Below are 24,243 nucleotides of genomic sequence, written 5' to 3' on the forward strand. Positions count from 1 at the left end.
ATTTTATATCCCCCATCGCCATATTTTGTTGAATTTCTTTTCCATGAGTTACATAAAAAGATCAATACCAGTCCGGTGTTCGTGTGCTCAGTACCGGTTAGCAGCAGCTTAGCATAAACAAATACTCCTGGCTGTCATGACAACAGACTGGATATAAAAGTGTTCGAAGCGTCCAAGTCTGAAAATTGAGGCCGATGCGGAAGTCGCTTAAGCTGCAATACCACCGAGTGCCACTAGAGGCCGGCTCCAAAGACTCCCATTCAACTTCTCTCGTAAAAAAAAAGTCAATAAAATGTATTCCTGAGTAATTTCGGTGTTGGTAGCTAAAGTCGCTCCTTCTTATTAGTTTTCTGGAGGTCCATCTGAAAATAATCCCGAAATTAAATCGAAAATAAGCCTAAAAAAGACACGTTTTTGGCGGCGTATACGTTTGATTGACAGGCCTGTGGTGCAGTCAGTTTACGGCTATCGGTGGGCGGGACGTGGTATCGTCTGGTTTCCAATCAGATCGAATCAGATCCACCGCTAGCTCCTCCCCCTCAGCTCGTCCAAATACGGTCGCTTCTGGCTCCGAACTAGCAAAGACGGCATCGGCCAAAACCCGAACTCGAAGCTTCGTAACGGGCGTTCGACAAACCGACGGGTTGAGGTCGCCGCCGGTAAACGAGAGGCCATCGTACGACTGAAGTCGGGTGTAAACCCGGAGACACCGACCTGTGACAGTCGTGCCACACCCAGGAGTGGCGGTCGGCTTTGGGCCGGAAGTCGGACTGGCCGTTGTTGTGGATCTGGGAGGAGAAGCGCAGCAGGCGGCGGTACGAGTTGGCGGGCACCTGGCTGGAGGCGGAGGAGAGGCAGTTCTCCTCGTACGCGCACTGCAGCATGAACATGGGCCGGTCCTCCATGTAGGTGGTCTGCTCCACCACCTGAGGGTTCAACACCAGGTCAGGAGCCGCTGCGGGACGGTAAGCAAGAGAACAAAAAAATTAAAAATAAAAGCCACAGAGGAGCAGACGGAGACAAAAACATATTTAGAAACGCAGAAATGCCCCAAAAAAATATAATGAGCGGTTTCTGTTTTCAAACCGAGGGAAGGATACGGAGTCGCAGTTACGCGAAACATTTCTTCTGCCTGCAGAAGGCTTTTTAAAGTCGTTGAATTTTTAAATAAAAAAAAAAAAAAAAATGTCTTAGATGAGTTCAGGATTTTAAACTTTTACTGACGCAACACAGATCGGCGTCTTACTCTCGGAGCAGGAGACTCCGGCGGCGTTGCGTCCGCCTCCTTTGGGGCAGCTCAGGTGGGTTCCGTGGTGAAGGCAGTGGGACAGGGACATCTCGGTCCCGGAGCAGCGAACGCCGCTCATCGCCACGGCGTCCGCGCTCACCTCGCCCGGCCAGTACCACGTCTCCTGCGGGAGGAAGAAGAAGAAGAACATCATCATCATCATCATCATTAACGTCTGAGACACGACAAATTTAAAAAATACCAAATTTACGTATTATTTCACCAGCTGTGTTAAGCTGCGTCGACACTTTGGAGGATCACAAGCGTCATAAAAAAAAAAGAAGAAAAAAATGTAGTTTCATAGGTCTATTAATCCATAAACTGACTAAATCCAAATTTATTTGATGAATTGATATTTAAATTGGAAGTAAGAAGAGGAATTATCTAAAAACTAAAAAGGTAATTAAATGTTAATCCATGAGATACTAAATTTATCTTATTATTATTATTATGCATATAAAACACAAAATCAAGACGTGAATATCACGATATTTTTACCCCAAATCCTTTGTTGTAGAAATGACTATTGGTGCTTTTCACAAATTATTTACACAATGAGATTTTGAATGAATGTCATATCACAATATCCAAAATCTAAGATATCTCATCTCGTGATGTAATCGCATTGTCGATATATTTTAAATCTTTAACTTGAATTATAAAAAAAAAAAGGCCACCTAAATTTTTTTTATATCAGGTAACATATATATAGAATATTTTCACTGCTTTCACTAGATGTTAAGACACTGAAGCCTCAGGTGGTAAGTTGTCATGTTAAAGCACCAAAGTCCCATAATAACACATCATTTTCTACAGCGGTAGATTAGCAGCTTTCACGTTCTGTGAGGTAAAATTACTGTTTTTGTCAATGGAGTCTGGTGGCTTTGAAAAAAAAGCAAAGTTCGGTTCCCCGTTTAAAAAGAGCTGCCTAATGACATGGTGGTGAAAATATTGTAAATATAGCATACACTCTGTCAACTGCAGGTAATAACACAGGCTGGAAAAAGCTCACACAACTTCAAAGAACACAGACTATCCCTTTAAATGAATTAGATAAATAAACATGGGCTCTGCAAATTATAATCCCATATCTCTAGTAATGATGTACCGCAGCTGGCAGATGAAGATAAAAAAAGGTCCAACATTAGACAGGAACAAAGTGCGGTTCATGCCCAGGGCTCTTCTCTTTTCTTAACATCTTACATGTGTCGGCAGTTTGCAGCTGTCTGTCGCTCTTAGCAACGGCATAAACAGAGAAACACAGGATGGAGGGATGTACAGAAGCACTTGGATGCCAAAATTTAAAGGAAATATTTTTTTTATCAAAATTAGTTGTTTTTTTTAATTGTATTGAATGTTTTTGTAAGTGGATGATGAATTAGAAATGGAGAAATTAAAGTTTGAGATGCATAATTATTTTCCAAAATTTGAATTAAAATGAAAACTTTTAAATTAAGCAGTTCTGTCAATGGGATCAATAACTTAAAACACCAAACTAAACAAGAACTTTGCGTCTTTTTTTTCTTCTTAACAAATGATGTTTCCTGGATGTCTGCAGGGAACAACCTGGATGGAGATCATTATTTCGAAATTGTGGCCTCGTAAACTAAAAATTTGGAAATGGGAACTGCCGGGAGGAACCTGCACCGTCTGAGTGGAAGAACACAACATGAAATAAAATTAAATTAAAAAAAAAAGACTTTGTTTTGTTCGAAAACATTTTTTTTTTTTTAAAGGTTGAAACTGTTCTGTCGGGACAGCTCGGCTGATGTCCTCCACCGCTGGCTGCCGTGACTCGTACCTGGAACGCGTTGCTGGCGAAGCCCAGGCCCAGCTGTCTGCACACCACCATGGCCTCCATGGTCCCCCAGCCCTCGCTGCACACCGTGCCCCACACCAGGGAGCCGTTCCTCTCCACCAGCACCTCCACGCGGCCCTCGTAGGGGTTACGACCTCCATTCAGACGCAGCTACGGGCGTGAAAAACACAGCAGGGGGTAAATACGCGCCGTTACGTGTTCGATGTGACGCGTTTTAGGCGCAAGAAGCTGTTGAATGCAAAAGTAAAAGCAGAAATTAAAAAAAAAACTATTTAGTACTAATTAAATATTGAACAGGACGTAGGAAATATAAAACGGGAAGACCGACCCTCTCCTGGAAGCCCATCGCGGGGACGTTACATCTGACGGCAGCATCCTCCTCGTGGCTGCAGCCCACGGACTCCTTGTTGAAGAAACACTCCGTGATGGACTTCTCGAACCCCGAGCACTCCACCTCGTTCATGTGCACCGGACCCATACCTGCGGAGGACGTGAAAAGGTAAAGGGAATCAGATACACGGTTTTCATTTCATTTAAAAATAATAACATCATTGTACAACCCGCTGAACATCCCACTCATATGTAACTGCACAAGTCTTAGAAATCCCCCCCCGCCCCAAAAAAAGCACATGGAGATGCATTCAAAACTTTAAAAAAAAAAAGCAACTTTAACTGATCCAAACAACAACAACAACAACAACAAAAAGACACTGGACCGACCTGGATAAGACGACCCAAAAAATGTCTAAAGTCAAACTACAACACTATTAAGTGTTCAAAAAGCGAAGGGATCTGAACGCTTTCTGGAGCAACGGTAAGCAGATTTAGTGTTTTGGACTCGCTGTGCCTCACAGCTCTTAATGCTAAGCTAGGCTAACGAGCCGCTAGTTCCTACAGTATTTACAGTACAGAGCGACATCAATTTTCTCACCTCTCTAAAACAAGAAGTCATTCCCCAAAATGTCACATATGTACGGCGTTCCTTTCAAATCAGGAAATAAACACGAGGCGTATTTTGTACTCGGTGGAATTGAATGGGAAATAAGAGGCTAGTTGAAACAGCCAAATGAGCGAGGAAAGAAAAGTTTACACTTACAACAAGTGGTCAGTTAATCGTGTACAGTTATTCCACAACTGTACAACCACAACAATTGCTGAGCCCTTTTAAGCACCAACTTAAAGAGCACTTAACTTTTGGCATGTCTGTTATTGCAATAAGACCCCATTCATCTGTTATGATACTTTTGAGCACATCTCTCTCTCTCTGTTATTTTTCATGATTATTTCCACTTGTTTGTTTTTTTTTACGAAAAAACCAGTGATGAGAAATCATGATGGAAAAAGGAATTTGGGAAAAAGGAACATTTTCCAAGTCTAACATGACAGGAATGTGCAGCACGTCCCTGTTTATGAAAAAAACCACTCCTTCCTCTACCTTTTATGGGTTTTTTTTCCAGTTATTGCACCATGGAGAAACATTTGCTGTATATCCTGATAACAGGTGAGCAAGGGCTTTAAAACACAGAGCAACACAGGAGATAACCTGCTAAGTGTGTAATTTAGAAGTGGGTCATTTCTTTCAGTTAGGGGGGGGTGCCAACTTCAAAACCTGCCGCACGGGCTGTAAAAAGAACAACTCCATTGCAGCCGGTGACATAACCGAGCTTGGGGAAACCTGTGGAAACCATAAAGTGAGACTGCTCAGACTGAAGGCTTACTTTGGAAAATAACTAGTCAATAAACGGATGGTGTCTTTTTCTGAGCCCACAATGGGAGCTCAAGCTTCACCTTGTAAACTTCCAAATAAGATATATCATATGCCTGTTCCAAAAAGTTGACACCTAACGTGGCAAACAAGGATAAATCAGGCTTATTGAAGTTTGGGTATTAATCAGTTACGACTACACCGCACGGACCACGGTATCCGCTGAGGTAAAGACCAATGGGATCAAGGAAAGACTAGCCTAGTTACCAGACTGAAATTCGCTGCATTGGTGGGATCGTTTCCAGTACATCCGTCCTGATGGGCGTAGGACTCTGGTTAATTATGAAACTATTGGTGGCAGCTTTTAAACCAATCAACATTGACCACCATATGACGTATGTTGTGCGCCGAAACTCACCAAGCTGTAAAGAACAGAAACTCTACCACAATGTCGCCATGTTAGAAAATGTCCACTGCACAATTTAAAAAAAAACATATTCTAGGCATTGTTCTTGCTGCAGCTCCAATTCCTCAATATTTGCTGGCATTGCTCCAACTGTTTACATCGCCTCATCCAGCTCTGCCCCCGACGCCATCGTCGGAGTACAATTCGAATCAAATGGTTGACGTCAACGTTATTGCGCATCGCGACGCCCACTGGTCGCTGATTGGTCCGCCGTTCAGAGTGCCTGAGGGTTTACAGACTATAATCACAGCAAAGTCTGAAGCTGTGAACAATAGGTGGGCGGAGCCAGACTAAGGAACCACCGGCGGTCCACTAGAAGGAGTAACTGCTCAAATTTAGTCATATAATAGAAACCCATATGGAATAATCACCTGAATCTGCACTGTTTTAGCCTCTTTCAGTTCATTGTTTTGTTTTTCTTGCCTGCGACTTCATGTTTTCGGTAGTACTTTTGTTAATGCTGTCATTAACCCAAACACCAGACAAAGTTAGCACCCAGCTCGCCGACATAAAGCAGCAAAAAAAAAAAAAAAAAGCCAGAAACGCCAAAAGCGCTAAAAGGCGAATTAGTATTAGAACCACATTTGTCAGTGGGTGAATTAAAAAAAAAATAAAGGTGTTGCTAAACCGTTTGCAATAACAACTGTGTGATGTTGTAATGTCAGTATTGTTGTAAAATGTTTGCCGCACTGCCTCCTAGTGGCGGAGAAAAACGCAGCTTTTACGTTACAAATTGGCAATCGCTTTTACCATCATGATAGTCTCGTCCCAAAAGGGTGAAATGAGGAGGAAAGACCAGAATTACGGTCTGAAATATTTTCACAGTCGCAGTCTTCCATTTACAAAAGACACATGTTCAGTTGTTCCAGCAGTAAAGACTATCATTCTGAGGTCAGCGGCGTGGAACAGTTTCAGCTCTACTTTTTAATTAATTCAGGCAGTTTTTGCCTGAACTCTTTCTCCCTCTCTGTGCATACTGCTCATATTTCATGTTCTTTATGCTTTTCTCGTTGGTTGCGTGACACAGCTAAGGACAGAGGATCACTCTTTTGTGCATTAGTTTCACGTTCCCACTCGGAAACCCCCCAGTTCTGTGAAAGCATAAAGGAGCAGCTGGAAAAAAAGAGTCAGCTGATAAAAAAAGAAAATATCAAAAGCGGTGTACCTTGTCCCAGGCGGCCTCCGGACAGGGCCTCCTTCGCCGTGCCGAAGCCCAGCTCTCGACACACCACCGTGGCAGACAGCAGGTTCCAGTTGTCGTCGCATATGGTGCCCCACTCGCCGTTTTTCAACACCTCCACTCGGCCCTCGCCTACGATGGCCCCGCCGCGGAGACGGACCAACGGTTGCTAGAGAGGACAAACGGAGACACTGTAAAAGCGAAGTCGCCGTAAAACCAGAAAAGTCCAAACTCTCGAAGGACAAAACCCGGCCGCAAATTTTGGTTATTCCGTTTTTATCAAAAATAGCCGACTCAGCTGAAAGTTTGGAACTTTTCCTTTCTCTGTGATGAAAAAAAAAGCTAAAGGCAGCAGACTGGGTGGTTTCATGTTTATGGAAGTATGCAATTAATGCGGCTCTCCCTTTAACTGTTTGGATAAACTGGAAGTGTTTCATTTTACAAGTAAACACATTGGCAGCACAGTTTAATCTGATTTACTGCTATTCGTATTCCCAAAGGCGAGCCCAGACGTCTCGATATGTGGGCTCTGGAATACGTCTTAACACTCTCCTCAGACTGGCACCGACATTAAAATCCTAAAATATCCGTCATTCAAAGATGTGAGTGACGCCTAGTCCTGCAAAACAATGGACGGAAAAGAACGGTACACGTGTTTCAGACGGACACAGCTCGGCAAAATCGTGACCACTCACAGATGAGGTGGACATTGTTGATTGTTAGGTCTGGGGTAAGATGGTATTAGACGGTAAGTAAACACTCAGTTCTTCGTCCCAATGTGTTGGACCTGGGACAAACAGGTAGACGTACAGACCTTAGGCACCCTGAATCCTGACCGACTGGGACCTATCGACTGTGGTTCGAAGAGGGACAAGCAATGACCATGATGGTAACGGACTCCCAAGCCTCATCGATACACAAAGGCAACAAAGGCTACCCGATCAGGTTCGAGCGGACACAAGGACCACCGTGACACGAGTCCCATTTTAATGACGGTGAAGGATTGAAGGTGTCCCAACGAGCGGTGCTTCGAGTTCATTGGCCACGAACCACTCGGAGCGATAACGTTAAGTCTCGTCCACCTTCAAAAGCGCCTAGAATGGACTTTAAAGCAATGGAAGATGGTTCCATTTTCTTTTACATCACACGTGTGGTGGGGTACCAAAAGTAATGGGACCAGGATTAATTGTGGGAAGAAGACAAGCTGGCGGAGGCAGGGAAGGGATACCGTGGGTCCAGGCAGGCCTACATAAACATCGTCGCAGACCACGAACGGCCCTTGATGGCAGCGACTTTCCTCAGCAGGATAATCCGCCCTGCCACAATGCGCACATTGTTCAGCAACGGTTGGAGGACCGTGACAAATAGTTCAAGGTGTTGCCCCATCCTCCAGATTCCCCCAGATTTCAATCCGATCGAGCATCTCCAGCATGCGTTCGTCCAACAAGTTTGATCCACCTCGCAACTTACAGGACTTCAGGGATCTGCTGCGAAACATCTTGGCTTTTATTTTGATTAGTGAAACACAGAAATGAAGAAGTGGAAATAATAATATCAAGAATCTACAAGATAAATGTAACGGAATAAGGTTTTATTCAATGTGAAAGCCTTTAACACTATAAAGGTCATTTTATTTAACACGAGGTGTGAGCTTTTCTTAAAACATCTGGTTTTCGGATCGAGTTGCTTCGAAGTCAGATCTGCTGAGTGTGACGGAAGCTTTGGGACGTGACATCAGGCATGGCACTCCCAGCCCGGCACTCAGATGTGGAACATGACAGAGAGCACGTAAACCTCTCAGAAAAACCTCTCATCAGGACACGAATGAAGTCACACAGACGGAAATATGCGTCAGCTATAAGTAGCGCTGTAAGTATTGGTATTTGAAAGGCGCTGTGGTTGTTTGCAGACGGAGTTTGATGACCCCTGAAAACAACCTTCTGATGAGCGGGCAGCCAAATCTTATTAAAGACATAAAAACTTTCTGTGACGAAATCGAAAAGCTTCCGGTCCAAAACTGTTTCGGTCAAAGTCTATTTGAGCCTCGTGGCGTAATTCATACGTAATTATTTTTGCACACTTGCGCTACACGGCTTAAAGTGTGGAGCGTCACACCCTCACGAGACTGCTGAAAAATCCAAAAATCCCGGACACCGAATGTGCTGCTTTAACGGCCTCCACTCGTCTGGTGTTCAGGTTTTCCACCAGATGTCGAACATGCCGGCGCTGCAGGAATTCACTCCCACTCAAACACACGAGCGTGACCGCATCGACGTTGAGACAACACAGGCTTAAACGACTCCTGTCGGCGGTCGAGTTCATCGGAATGGTTGTTCAAGAAGAGGTCGAGGTCGAGGCACATCCCCAAGTGTGTTGGACGGACACACTTGTTTATTGTTCTTCCCCGATCTCTCAATAAGGTCTCTTTGTCCAAACCACGACCAAAACGACCAAACCTCTTTAAGAGATGAACCCCTTTTCCATTAATCTGACAGCAGTTTAACATATCAGTCTCTCGTCTGGATGAGGAAGATCGGACTGTTAGGCGCACACGAGATTACAATCTATCAACGCGTCATTTTGTTTTCGTAAAGTTTACCTACAAATCCTAAATGCTGAGGGACTAATAAACTACGACGTCATCCCAGACATCATCTGGAAACTGCAGGTTTGACTGCAAATAGTTATTGTCAAATAAAACTATTATTATTATTCTTTTAACAAGATAACCAGGCAGAAAAGCATCTCACATGTTATATGTAACTTCCTGTGCTGTCCTGTCTTGTCTATAGAAAAGCAAAAACCGTAAATGTGAAGATCTTCTATCCAGCTCATTTCCTAACCGTCACACTCGCCTTCAGGTGAGAGTTGTTCCCTTCCAAGAAATATCTCTAATCCACTAAAACAAATTCCACAGCTTGTTTAGAATAAAAACTATATACATATAAACTACTGTTATCTTATGTATGTCCAGTCTACAGTTGGTCGGGTAACCACGTAGTCTAAATCCCTGAAAGTATAGATGTTTTGTTCCTTTTCTTTAAAGAAAGTAAATTCTACAGTTGTTTGTGGCTCGTACTTTCCGTGTCCGAATAAAGCGGTAAGGTAAAGTCACTACAGTCTTGAAAGCCAGCAACGATACATACTGTATATTCCACGTTTGAAAGAGTTAACGCACCCAAAATCATCTCTGACAACAGCACAGGACTGAAAATGAATTAGGCGTCCACATACTTTTGGCCGCGGAGCGTATTTGCTCACGTGAAAATCCAAATCCCCAAATAACTGAGGCCCATTTGAAATCGTTACAAATGTAACGCTGAAGTGGAGTTTTGACCTCTATAGGGATGAGATAACGTGGCAGGAAAACAGAAAGGCAAAGATGATTACAAGCTGGCGAACACGGAGTTTTAAAAATCGGAATAATTCACGAGGAGGGAAACACGATCGTTTGATCTCGAGGAGTTTGTTTTTTTTGCTGAATAACTGTGACTGAAAAATGCAATTTTTGTTTGTTTACCAGAAAACTCTGCGGGGCATCTTTAAGCCGGTGAATGAATATGAGAATCCCTTTAGAGCTGCACTGCACCGCTTCGGGACCAAAAAAAAAATAAAAAAAAAATGGCATCGAGGCAAACATGTAAGCAAGAAAGAGAGAGAGAGAGAGAGAGAGAGAGAGAGAGAGATCACATTTTCCATCCTGGATTCTCAGATCTGAGCGAAGAATGAATCACCGCCTCCAGGAAAACAGTAATCAGCTTCTGTGAATGACATTTACAATTCATGCGGTCGGTCGGAGCTGAACGCAGCTGTTTGTGCCGTATCTTTATTTTCCCTCAATTTCCAAGTGAATAAAAATGAGCAGCTTTTCAGGGGAAGAAAAAACGAGTGTGCAGAATGTGTGAAAGCTGCCCCGACAGATTCTGGACGCTCCGCTCAGGGAACATCCGAGAATAATAATCATAATAATAATAATAATAATAATAATAATAATAATAATAATAATTTAAAACAAAGTTAGCTACTTTCCTTTTCCCTGCCCCAAGAATTTTACGACATCATGTCAACTTTTGAAACCCTCGAAATGATGGGAAGTCATTTTGACGACGATCTTTCTAAAGCAGCTGCAGTTCCACCGAGCGACACCGGAGCATCCGACGTCACCGTTGGCTCGACGTCCGAGCAAAACGTTTTTGTGCGCCCGCCGCCCCCTCCACGTCAGAGCCGGTGAACTGAAATGAACCCGTGCAGCTATTTCCTATATCGGCCTTGTTTACAACGTCCGTGCACTTATTGCGACGGCGCTCATTATACAAAGACTACGTGTTGGTTGTTTTTTTTTTGTTTGTTGTTTGTTTTTTTACCTCTTGTCGGAAGGCCTTCCTAAATCCCGTCATGGGCGTCGGGGCGAAGGCTCTGCCCGGCACGCAGCTCACCACCACGGGCAACCCTCCGGCGCAGGTCCCGTTGGACTTCAGCGTCGCGGCCCCGCCCAGTTTGCAGCTGGACAAATGGGCTTCGTTGCCGGTGCAGTTGACGGAGAAGTCCCAGTACGTGGGCTTTCTCCTGCGAGCAAACATCCTGGCAGAGCGGAGGGGAAGGAAAAGAGATTAGAGGTGATTTATTCTGAGCTGGATACATCAAAAACGTTACAACGGGGTGTTCGACTTCGCTGGTTCAAACTGTGAGAGGTTTAGTGGCGTCTGGTGTTGAGGTTGTGAGATTGATTGACCCTCCCCTTCCCCGGCGCGTAAGAGTATCGACGCTATCTGCGGCGCCGTGGAAAACACAACAATCCATAGTCCTGTAACGTATGTACCCGACACGCTGAACCTTTAAAGCTGCACGAATCAGTATTTGACCACGAGGTGTCGCTAGAACCCCCTTTTTTTTTTTTTTTTTTAGCATCTTTCAGCTCACTGTTTTGGTTTTGTCGACTGAAACAAGTGGTGGGTCCCGGCTGGCGTATTTCTGTTTTGTTTTAACAGAACGTGTTGTTTGTTTCATGAATAATTAGATCAGAAAAAAAAAGTCATTCGAGGACGTCGTGCAGCTCGGAGGCAGCTTCAGAGCTACCGTTTGCACACGAGCGGGTAATCTCCACAAAGCCACTTATAACAGCGTAAAAACCGCACAAGGGCGATGAGACGAGCGTATCGCGTGATGAACGCGAAACGGAGGAAGGTTAGCCAACAGCTGGAGAGTTCACCGCTTTCCACATGAACTCGAACAAACGGGGGTAACGACGCTCTTTCAGGCCCGCCGGGGTGCTAATCTCCTCCTCGACTCCCATTTAATGAGCCTCATTTGAGGAACACCACGTCCCGTCCTCGTGTCCCCACGCCGAGAGGCACTGCGCGAAGCAAAGTTGGAAATGGAAGCGGTGGTCGAATGGAGCGGTGAGGCTGTGAAAGCTGACTTCTCCCAAATTTGGAGCCCAAATTATTGATTATTGATGGTTATAAACTTTTTTTTTTTATTTTGTATAATGTCTTCAGAATTATAAAGGAACTTTTTTTTTAAAGTCTCATAAAAAACAACAACTCCTTTAAGTTTATGGAGCTGGAATCAGAGAAAACAAAGGCAGGTAGCTTAAAAAGGAGTTGCTCATGTTAGCTGGCAGTCAGGTTAACTTCTGGGCTGCTACATGAAGCCACCGGGTGCTAAGCTGGCAGCTTAACGGTCATTAAATCCCTCTGAACTGCAGTTTGGCTGCGTTTTAAATGGCAATTTTGTTTTATTTTCAGTTTCTACACAATTTAAAAACAGAAGGTAAGAAGTGTGCGAGCGTAGTTGACGCCGAGTAACATCTAAAGTTCATCAAAAGGTCCTCGGTCTTCAGTGAAAAGTTCTTTAAAAGCTTTCAAAACTACAAATCAGAATTCCATCATTTTATTAGTTATTTTCATCGGTTTTACCGTTTAAACTTGAATAACGTTCCGGGTTAAAACACCCGAAGCTGCACAGGAGCCCCGAGAGCACAGACAAACTCAAGATTACGAAACTGTGGCTGCTCCTGGCTCCAAGTCGCTGCTGTTTAAAAAAAAAAAGAAAAAGAAAAAGAAAAGCACACTGCACGGTTTCATGGAGCTGCAGCAGGCTGACACGTAGCTGGAAAGTTACGGAACCAACGTGCGCCGCTGTGGTTACCTAAAGCACAAAAAAAAAAAAAAAAAAAAAAACCTTCCAGCACGGGCCAGACAGTCAATTTCAAGGTTAACTCGAGTGCTGGAAGTTTTACGGGACGCCGCCATTAACCTGCGGCCCGGAGCTTCCTCGTGGAACCAGAGATTTGCACCCGTCGGCAGCTGCTCGCACGTTACGGCAGCTTCCTGGAATGCAGATTAAATGTCGGATGTGCGGGAGTCGGGTACGAGCGTTAACGTAAGAGGACCTGTGATGTCGAGCGTGTTGTGCACACGTTAAAGGATTCAGGCTTCTTCCGGTTGCAGCTGAACCTTTTATCATTCGGATGATAGTTGCAACAAATTAGCTTGAACGTGTTATTATTATTACTATTTTCTGTCGTCCACAGATCGTTTCAAATGGTTAAACTTCCTAAACTCGAGGCCTGAAAGTCAAGAGCTGCGGCTTCGGCCTCCGGACGCCTCGTTTGCAACGCTGCCGTTGGCACATGCTCACAAACTGGCCTCGGTCGCTAAGGTTGCCCGTTTGGGTTGTTGCGTCGTCCGTTCGCACGTTTCGGATTATTTTCCCGCTCAAATGTGTACGAATGCATTTCAGAAGTTGAGATTTTGAGTAAAGAACGACTAAAAGAGACGAAATCCGACTGACGTTGTTTGTTTCGTCGCCTCTGCGTCCAGTCTGCCTCGTCCGATTGGCTTCTGAAAGCTGGCCAATCAGACCGGAGAGGGCTGATGAAGGGGGAGGAGCCTTAAAGAGACAGGAGCTTAAAAAAAAAAAAAAAAAAGGCCCGTTTCTGTCAGAGGTTCAGTTTACTGTAAATTCAACCAGGAGGATTTTGAGTCATTTTTACGTCAATAAAATTTGATAACTATATTTTTTGTGAGAGTAGCAGCATTCTGTAAAAGTTCTGTGTTCTGCTGTCAGAACATTGTGTGGTGAAAAAAAACAATACATGCTATAGTAACATAATCAGGGTTTGGTCCCCGGAGAGCTGACTAAGACGTGTCAAGTTTTTGAAGCGTCAAGCTCGAGGTTGGAAAAAAAAACTAATAAGGAGCGACTTTAGCTAATAAAACCTAAATAACTCGTGAAAAAAAAAAAATGTATGGACTTAGAATTTCATGAGAGATGTTGAATGGGAGTCTATGGAGCCGGAGGCTTTTCGGAGCCGACCCCTAGCGGCACTCGGTGGTATTGCAGCTGAAGGCGCTTCCGCATCGGCCTGATTTTTCCGACCGCGAAAGCGACGTCCACTTCCGGACAGTCTATCTCTGTAACATGTAATTTATCAGTTGACGTGCCTCTTGCGCACATACATTTTATTCATTTAGGTCGGGTGCAGCTGACCGGTGGACTTCACGTCTTCGACCAGAACTTTCACGCGCTTGCGGTGACGTGCGAGCGCTCGTCAAGGTCCTCATGTTTTAGCATCCGCGTGAGGGCACCGGGCGAGGATGCTCAACGTGTAATTACCAATTTGTGGTAAAGAAACACGTCAGAGTTTACCATCTGCCAACTCCCCCCCCCCCCCCCCCGCTCACGCCGATTTTTGTTATTATCCAGGAAAAAAACAACAACACCCACCGAGTCACCGCGCTGCTCTAACATCCCCTACAACACCGGCAGTTTCCTGCATCAGCGTGCTCACTTGTAGACTCTGGCGTTGTACTTCCTCTCCCCGGGGAAGCCGAACATGCCGCAGATGACTCGGCCGTTGAACTGGCTCCACTCCGAGTTACAGATCTGCTTCCACTTGCCGCCGTCCTTCACCTCCACGTAGCCCTCCGTCACGGGGATCCGCTTGCGGTACGAGGACAGGATGGCTCGGATGCGCACGTCCTCCACTTGGATGTCGAGGTTCTGCGGAACGAGAAAAAAAAAACGTTGAGGAACGACGTCGCCGAGGAATAAGCCGGCTTTGACGGAGGAAGTAAAAAAACAACAACAACAACAACAACAACAACAACATACAAGGCATTCTGCTCGTTTCTCTCTTTTTATTTATTTATGTTCCTTTTGCGTGACTTATTTACAAGCACGTAGCTGGATGCTAAATCACCCCTCGTCGCAGATTTTGTTGCTTTTTGAGGTGAAAGGAGAAAATGCAGAAAAAGAAAAAAAAAAACTGCAGCGAAGAGACGTTTAAAAAAAAAAAGAGCATTTCTTCAAATGTTAATGTCACTTTTTATTTTATTAACTTAAAGCTATAGTGCAGGACTTTTTCATATAAATTCATTGAAGCCAAACGATTTCACAGTCTACAGAGTTGTTTTTTTTTTTTTACTTCTGGCGAGACATTCCCACCCAGTCTGGATGAATGTATACTCTATACTCTATCCTCTGCAGTTCTCTTTTACAGTTCTCATTAAAAAAAAAAAAATGTCTTAATAACATATCAGACAAGTGGAACTCACAAGCTGGAAGCACTATAATATCCGTCTTTGCCTGTGTCATTTAGCTCCATTTCCTCAGCCGGTTGCTCGGTTGCTGTGTCGCCACAAAGCTCGAAAGAGTCGGTGAGTTTTTTTCAGCTCTTGGGATCCCTCATTACATCACCTCACTGTGTCGACCTCATGAGCCAATTAAAGCCCAACAAGTACTTTAAGTAAACTTTTGCAAATGCCCTCCCCTCCATTACTGTTTATTTTCTTTCTCTCTGTTTTCTTATTTTGATGAAATAAAAGCAACTTTTGAGGTCAATTTCACTGTTAAAAAAAAAAAAATGCATGTAATTTGAGCTGTTCTGGTCCATTTATGTGTAATTGAGATTATCTGCCGAGATGTAAACACGCTGCTTCTGTCAAGAGGCCGCGCTTCCTGTGTTACGTAACGTGTAATCGAACACCGTCAAACACACCCCCCGCACCCCCACCCACCCAGCTCTGACTGCGCTTCTTGTAAATCTTGTCCAGATTGCTGGAATTTTTTTTTTTTAACAGTGAATTACCTTATTAATGCTAAACGCCACCACCAGCTGCTTTGCAACGGTTTCTGGCTTTAAGAGGCAAAGTTATCAGACGGTTTCCAGAGTAAAACGTGCAACAAGTTTTCAAGCTGCCCGCTGAAAAAAAAAAAAAAAAAAGCAACAAACACAGCGTTGTGAGGGCGCATGCTGCAAGAGGCAATTAAGAAACTGCCATTTCTTTCCAGACGCCTCAGTTCTGCATCGTCATCGACCGCAGACAGTCCCACGCTATTTAGATAGAACAACAATAGTGGTTTCTTTTATGAGCCTCGTTTCCTGTTCCTCGACTTCCCCTCTGAGTGATAATGATATCAAAACCCTAGATATATCTTTAGTAGGTTTGCCTTAAGTAAAAACAACACTCACTTAGTATGTAAAACACAACTGCTGCCTTTTACTGTTGTAATCACCATTATATCGCTTATAAAGCGATGCACCCGGGGTTATTTTAATAACCACTGACTGTCATTAAAGCGGCACTTGTCACTTTCTTTACGTTGACTGTCCATCATATTGTGAATGAGGGTGACTCGTAGCATTTTTCAGCTCACGGTTTTCATTTTACAGCCCCCAGTTTTTACTGATGTGTTCACTGTCATGGCTGTTATTACGATGTTTTCTGCAGCAGGCAGCTGTTTCCAGCTAAATAAAAAACAAAACCTCTGATTACTGTACACTACCTGCCCAGCACCAAACCCCCGACGCACAAAGTTAGCAATTAGCTTGTAAACATAGTGTATCGGGTTGCGAAGGAGCTAGACGTATTCATTGGTTGAGACCAAGCGGCGACCAACATTGACGTCGCCCGTTGGTTTGTGAACGTCCGTTATGAAGCCTCGAGTTCGTAATTTGGTCGTCGCCATTTTGGTAGTTCGGAGCGGTTCGGAGCTGGAAGTGACCGTATTTGGACGAGCTGGGGGAGGAGCAAGCGGTGGATGATCACTGATCTGATTGGAAACCCGATGAAAGTACGTCCCGCCCACCGATAGCTGTAACCTGACTGCACCACAGGCCTGTCAATCAAACAGACACGCCCCCCCAAAAACAGGTCTTCTTGAGGTTTATTTTCTAATGAATGAGGGATTATTTTCAGATGGACCTCCAGAAAACTAATAAGAAGGAGTGACTTTAGCTAACAACACCAAAATAACTCTAAAATAATTTCATGAGACCACTGCAATACCACTGCGGCCCACTAGGGGCTGGCTCCAAAATAACCCATCTGGCTCCATAGACTCCCATTCAAAAAAGCTTCAACTTGAAATACATTAAATATAAAGTTAATAAATGTCTTCTACAAGTCATTATGGCGTCATTAGCTAAACTCACTCCTTCTGATCAGTGGTGTGGTGGTCCTTCTAAAAAAAATAATTCCAGCATTAATTAGATATTAGGCCTCAAAAACAAGCTTTTTGGGGGTTGTATGATTTGATTGACATGCTCGGTGTGGCCTCGAGTTACCGGTCACATCCATCCCTCGCTTCTTTCCCGCTCGTCCAAATACGTTCACTTCTGGCTTCAAAAAAAAAATCCCCCCAAAGATGTGCGACAGCTGAATCGCCAGACTTTTGAGGCTTTAAAACATCCACTTCCGAGAGATGCTTGGGTGATTTTGCCGTCTGGCTTCTTATTGGTTACGCTGATCAATTCGGCAGCGGACCAGAACAATTGTTTTGTCAGTGTGAGCCTTGGAGAGTCCTCTGAGCATTTAAGGCAAAACTGAGCCGGTGGCCTCTCACCTCACGGCCGTCGAAAATCAAACCGGGGCTTTTCCTCTCAGACTTCTTCAGGGATTAAATAAACATCTTCCTCTCGCATAAACCAAAACCAACATTCTTTGTGCTTACGTGACAGAGCCGAGCGAGGCGGGGGGGGAGGGGGGGAGGGGGGGGAGGGGGGGGAGCTCAGTCTGGCTCGCTTCGCTCAACAGATGGGAAAAACCGAGACACCAAATAATGAGAAGGATGGGCTGCCCTCAATTGGCTTTTTTTTTTGCCTCCACGGGGAAGGACAGATGCCACCGGAGTGAAAACTACAAATCACCAGTCTCCTGTATCCTTGTGCTATTTTTTTCTACCACATTAATCACTCTGGGCAGAGAGGCTGGCGGGGTCTTGTGATGGCAGAAGAGGACATAAAACTGCATAAAAGGCTGAAATCATGGAACAAGATAATGACTGGAAATGCGGTGACCTTGTGTGGATCTACTGGATGTACAGTACATGACTGGATCGCAGACATGAAAGAAAAAAAGAAATCAACAATTTACGGACAAAATGTTTGCGAATTAACGTGAGCAAGTAAATGCAGCCCGACTAAACATGTGAACCAAACAAGAAACTTGAGGCCTCTGAAAAACCTTCAAAACCCTCGGCTATTTTGGATTTTGCTTTGAGGTCAGCATGACGGATCCGACTTGCTCCCGGTTTGGCTCACATGCGGCTGCTCCCTGCCTTTAATTTCTCCTGATTAATTTCCTGTTTAGCTTTCAGACGGTTCCTCACGTGGATGTTTTCAGGCACCCAAAAAAAAAAAAAAAAAAAAAAAACCTCGTCGGGCTGCGGAAAAGAAGAGATTTTGAAACATGTGTGTCTTGTTTCAGCTCACTCTGGGGAACGGGGGCTGAAGTCTTTGCTTCTCCAAGTGCGGTACAAGATGGAAAAGCCATTAAGTGGGATGACTTGTACAGAAAAAAGGTGGAAGGGGCCTCGATTTGTTGCAACACAGGTCTGATTCAGGCCGCTCTGAGCATGTACTGTGCTTCTTTTTTTCCTTTTAGGTCCTTTTACTGCTACAAAGATTAAGAATGCCAAAAATGCTGCTGCACACTGTTCGTCCATGTGTAGGAAGGAAACCCTTCGTCACTCTATTACTTTACGTCTGCAGCTGTCATTTAACATCAGTTTAAAAATGAAAAAACAACAAGGCCTCTGAATCTTTACTGATGTTAAAGCTGCTTTAATTGACTCTTTTCAAGAAGAACACGCTTAAATTGAACGTGTTAAAGTTGTTGTTTGTGTAATCACTCTCCTTTTAGCTCCATTTTGGGGCTCCACCGTCTTCAGAGAGAAATATCTCTCTCTTTAGTTACACTTTTTTACTCTCTTTACCAGCTTTGTCTGCTTTCTGGTGCCGGACAACTTAACACACAGTGAGAGATATATTTTTTTTTGCTTGGTTAGAAATGATACCGATGAGTTACTGAACTGAAACAGAAACTTTGCAGGTTTTTTCAAAACAAAATAAAACGCTGGGGAAAGACGAAACCACAGCTTCATGTCTGAAGCAGAAGATATTACACAGATGGAACGAATTGTGACGAGCGCTCGCAGATGAAACGGGTAACGCTGATGACGTGGAATATACGGCAGGAAACGGAGTTTCGCGCAGAACTTTTTGACGGGTGTCGTCGTCGGTAACGTAGCATCTAATCTTACAAATTTAACGTCTTCTTTCTTCCACTCCTGTTGTTATTGAACGGCTGTTGGCAAACAGCTTTCAGGTGCGTTACCGCCACCTTCTGGCCTCGGTAACACATTACCTCCAGACCGAGTGCAGAACGTACCCCGGTGAAGGAAAGACTACATTTGCCAACAGGAATAAAAGTGCACAGAGCTTCAGGAACATGTGGTTCCAATCGGGGGCGGCGGCGGGGGGGGGGGGGGGGGTCTTTCAACAACTCCAGCCGGCCGAAATCACCTCACGTCCACCGCAACATACCGAGGCGCTGGGTTCATATACAGTGTGGGATTTAGTTGCACGTTTCCTTCTGAGTATTTTAGCGCAGCCTACAGTCTTTTTTTTTTTCAGGCACGTCTTTTTACAAGTCGCTATCCGGATTTCAAGAAGCGAACTCGCGCCTAATTAACAGCCGGCTTTCGTTTGAGAATCGATATCCCACCAGCTGCTAGGTAAACGGAGGATTATATGTTGTTGTATTTTTGCAGTAAGTGTTTGCAGAATGCGGAGAATGTGGTGTCGCAGTGTGCAGTTCCTCCTTTAAAAGCCATCATGAGAACCCCCTTTTGTTTGGCAAACTGGAAACAGATGTTTCGCAAAGTCGTGACAACTGGGCAAAACCGGAGCGGTAAATTACGAAGACAATGATTGAATGGAAATTGAATCGCTTTTATACGGCGTTGAAAAGGCTGAAGTGACATTAAAACGTGCGGAGTGTAGAGACGCCCTTGGGATGGATTGCAGGGTACTGGGATCATCTTGTGTTTTCAATAGTTCTCAGCATTGTTGTATGTTGACAGCAAAGTAAATTAGAAACGTCGGAGCGGACGGAGAGATAAATCGACACTGCTGTTGTTTTCCTCACTTCCCTCTCTGCATCGTAAGTACAAGTACGTCAGGTTAGATAAGCCGTCGACATGCTGAAGGCTTTCTGTCCAGCGAACGCGAAGCTGTGCGCGCACACAGCTGGTGCTGAGGTAGGAAAACACGCTTTGAGCGAAATGCTAACATCCGTCCGGACCGTGGACTGTAAATAAAAGTTGCCGTAGCTTCTTGGTTTGAAAATTGAGGCCGATGCTTCAGCTGCGATACCACCGAGTGCCACTAGAGGTCGGCTCCAAAAAGCCTCCGGCTCCACAGACTCCCATTCAACTTCTCTCATCAAATACGAAGTCAATCAAATGTCTCCACGAGTTATCTCGGTGTTGTTAGCTAAAGTCGCTCCTTCTTATTAGTTTTCTGGAGGTCCATCTGAAAATAATCCCGAAATTAATAAGTAAAAAAGCTTCAAAAAGAAGTGTTTTTGGGGGGCGTGTCTGTGATTGACAGGCCCGCGGTGCAGTCGGGTTACTGCTGTCGGTGGGCGGGACGTGGTATCGTCGGGTTTCCAGTCAGATCCAGAGTCAGATCCAGAGTCAGATATTTTTCTGTCATGTTGCGAGGGAGTAAAAAAAAAAAAAGGAAAGAAGAAGAACAGCTGCGGAGAAAACTGGCAGAAATTAAATCGCTGCGTGCTGCCTCAACAACAGCATATTAAAATGTGATCAAATCTGTTGCGCACATGACTAGAAAAACATCAGCACAGTCAGAATAATCAAAGACGTTACATCTTTTCGACATCGATGAACGTCTGTCAGGCTCGACAGATCGGATTCTTAATGTCTTAACTCGACAAAACGATGCGGAAAACCACGTTTGTTTAACACAAAATCACTTCTTTTTTTTTTTGTGTGTGTGTGAAAGTAAAGTTTCTGCTCCCAAGTCAGATCCTCCGTTCACAACGGATGTCAGACGGAGCGCTTTAATTTGTAAAGTCTCCGGCGGCCAAACATCCGCTGTGGGAACGCGATGCCTCGGCGGAGGGGCGAGAACTAGTTCTTTTCTTTCTTTTTTTTTTTAAACGTAGCTGCAGAAACATCCAACGGCCGTGTGAGCGAACATAACGAAAACGGTTCCAATCACTTTGGGAGGCTGCGACATGAAAAGGGCAGCCGTGTTTTAATCCACAAAAACACGCCGAAGGGGCCGACGGGGTAATTTATATGGAGCCGAGTACCGCGACGTGGTTGGAGGTTTACAGGCGAGGAAAGTGGAAGATTTGACCTTCGGGGCCTCGGAGGGGAAAAAAAAAAAGAAAAAAAAAAAGAAAAAGAAAAGGAAAAAAGAACATTGACTAAAGAGGAAAAATGGGAGCGACAAACTCGGTTTGGGGCGACTTCACGGCTACTTGTAATCTCCTTACGAGAGGGAGAGAGAGAGGGGAGACGGGTAGAGCTGCGGCAGAAGAAGAAAAGAAACTGAGATAAAACAAAATAAAAAAAAAATGCAAATAGAGAAAGGAGCTTTTGGTTCTATTAATCCCCAGCGGTCCAGATTTTCATCGCTACCTGTCCTGGCGTGAAGCCCGAAGAAAGATTTGTGGGAACAAGAGAGCAGACGAACAGAAGAGGAAGGAAGCAGGACGGCCGCGTCGGCGCTTCGTCACCACGATCTTCCTCCTTCACCTGGAGTCTTCGCTGTGAAGCGCTCCGGTGCTGGATTTCGCCCAAAGTTCACTGACGTACAGCTTTATAAACCGAACACATAAATCTACAACAACATAATTCGAAATACGAACTCAAATTTGTTTTCCGCTGACAGAAAATGAAGCTAAAGATGTTTCATTTTCAACTATAGTCACAAATAAATATGCCATCAATCACTTATAAAGAGTTTTGAGACTGAATTATAAAAATAGCCTGGGCGAGAACCAAAACAAGGAGCCGAAAGGCGCTAAAACGCTCTTTAGAGTAGATAACGTAGCCGGTGATAAATAATCTGTGGGTTCGTCACTATGAGGAATTATTATAACACAAGATATTTAAACTATTTTTCGCATAAAAAAAAATAAAAAAAAATGCTGCTTTAACATCTTTATTCCAAAACAGGGTGAATGCTACGTTAGCCTGTAAGGCAAAACACAGGGCAAAAAAAACAAAAAAAAAAAGCAACGTCTATCGGTGTAACAAGGAAAGGCAAAATAAACACGCATATTAACATGTTCACCGCCTTCATTGCACTATTGAGGAATCTTGTGAATTCTAAACACGGTGAACAATGTCAATGTCACAGGGTGATGTCATCAAAGCCTTCAAAACCAACATGACCACCTATTTCCTCTCACTTTTTCAAAAGCTTTTGTTGACTTGTAATTGAGCACGCTCGCGCCAAGAATGTCTCCGCATCCGTTTCCCCCGGCGAAGAATATTCCTCTTTCACAGGCCGCACCTCGGATGTTTTCGTCCCTTTCGACTCGGGTGAAAAAGGTCGATAGAAACCTGAACGCGTCCCTGTTCGTCTAATTTGGATAAACGAGGCGGCGGCCAAACGTCGCAAGTTCATGAATCCCGGGAAATTCTTTAACGTTGAAAAGCGTTTTTTTTTGTTTTTTTTTAAAATGCAGTCAGGTGATCAAAGATTCAGACCTCAGGAAAAAAAAAAAAACACGTCTGGAGCCGTTTCTGCATTTTTAACCGTAAGAGGGAGCCGACTTCCTCAAAGCCAGACGGGACGGGGAAGCTATAAATAAACCCCTGGAGAGAAATATTCGGGAAGACGCGAAACCGAATCGGTGGAATCCGCACAAAAAACAAAAAACAAAAAAACAACAACAGCCGACCACAAAAGAACAAATTCATGGAATGACTTGTTTATGTCCAGCCTGAGTCTATAAAACGAAACCTGCCGAGGCTTTAAAATGTAACACCTCTTTGTTTTTTAATTATCCCCAAACCACAAAAAAAAAAAAGAAAAACCTCCAGCGACATGTCGTCATGGCGATGCCGTTACACTCAGGAGCATGCCTTGCCAGGGTAGAGCCACCACATGATAAGGTCTTGGGGCTGGAGGAGGCAGGTGGGGGGGGGGGGGGGGGACCACATGACTTCTTTTTTAGTGAATGGAAAAGCTGAGTCTAATTTTTTTGTTTTTCTGTTGCTACCCCCAGCCTTGACTCCAGACGTCTAGACCGCTCCAGCCGTGCAGCACAAATAATTTGTAAATTTACGTAAACTCAGATGCTGCTGTTGATTAAACTACGTAACCGGGGAAAGTTCCTCAGGACAGTTTTTCCTTTCCCTGCTCGATGCCATAGACGTGTATATAAAACGGGACGTGGCTTCTGATTCGGAAGAAACGCTAATGCCGATGCGGAAGCTGCAATACCACCGAGTGCCACTAGAGGCTGCCTCCAAAAAGCCTCCTGCTCCATAGACTCCCATTCAACTTCTGTCATGAAATAATAAGTCAATAACATTTCTCCACGAGTAACCTCTGTGTTCTTAGCTAAAGCCGCTCCTTCTTATTAGTTTTCTGGCCGTCCATCTGAAAATAATCCCGTCATTATTGAGGGGGGGGGTGGGGGGCGTGTCTGTTTGATTGACAGGCCTGTGGTGCAGTCAGGTTCAACCCTACAACAACCAATTTCTTTAGAGCTTCTCTTAGCTAACAGCTGAACATCTGCAACCACAACCAACACTACAATTACAACAGTAAAATCTTTGGCCGAAAACATGAATGCATTAAATTATAAGTTTTTGATTCATAACCCTATTATTTTTTTACATGTTGTCGTGAATAGTATGAATAATCAGCAAGTCATAACAACCTCTTGAATCCTGCCAGTTTCTTTAAAAAAAAAAAAAAAAGAAAAAGAAAATCCGTCGCTGAGCATTATGGAAAAAAAAAACCTGGCATATTAGTTTTCTGAAATCTGTGAAGGAGCCGAGGAGTGGGTCAGAAAACAGAGTCGGGGGGCGGGGGGGGGGGGGGGGGTTAGCTGTTAGCTCTGCCGTTTAGCTCATAACATTGGAATGCGGCTTCATGAGGCAGGAAAGATAACATTCTGCTTGTGGTGGCAAATTAGCTGCCAGCTCATTGGCCGGGGAGCCAGAGAGCGGCGCTCGGCAGAGGGGTGGGGTGGGAGGGGGGGGGTTCGTTAAAAGAGGTTTTGGAAACTAGACGGCTCTGGACAGGGCAAACACCTAATAATTACCAGTTTGACTTCACTTTCACCGACACGCTTGGACTGCAGGCATTTAGAGAGGACTGTCACCAACTGTTACCAACACCGGGACGGCTTGTTGACGTTTTACCGTACCGAGCTGTTTCCAGTCGACGCTGTTTCCCATTCCTATTGGAGCAGCCTTCAACCAATCGGCATTGACCACCGCCGCG

At 44.4% G+C, this 24,243-nt stretch overlaps 1 protein-coding gene across 1 annotated transcript in view; it reads right to left on the bottom strand.

The window, feature by feature from the left end:
• Positions 1-24,243, bottom strand: part of loxl2b (lysyl oxidase-like 2b) — a 38,798-nt gene that overhangs the window by 11,317 nt on the left and 3,238 nt on the right. The window contains exons 4-10 of the mRNA XM_069166074.1: positions 14,254-14,465; positions 10,823-11,039; positions 6,444-6,627; positions 3,436-3,587; positions 3,090-3,257; positions 1,247-1,412; positions 715-955 (exon numbers count right to left, since the gene is read on the bottom strand). Coding sequence (XP_069022175.1) covers positions 715-955; positions 1,247-1,412; positions 3,090-3,257; positions 3,436-3,587; positions 6,444-6,627; positions 10,823-11,039; positions 14,254-14,465 — 1,340 coding nt within the window. The remainder of the gene's footprint in view (positions 1-714; positions 956-1,246; positions 1,413-3,089; positions 3,258-3,435; positions 3,588-6,443; positions 6,628-10,822; positions 11,040-14,253; positions 14,466-24,243) is intronic.

Source organism: Embiotoca jacksoni, unplaced genomic scaffold (genome assembly GCF_022577435.1).
Source record: "Embiotoca jacksoni isolate LCO1_2020_lvr unplaced genomic scaffold, fEmbJac1.0.p SCAF_37, whole genome shotgun sequence".
NCBI classification, from domain to species: domain Eukaryota; kingdom Metazoa; phylum Chordata; class Actinopteri; family Embiotocidae; genus Embiotoca; species Embiotoca jacksoni.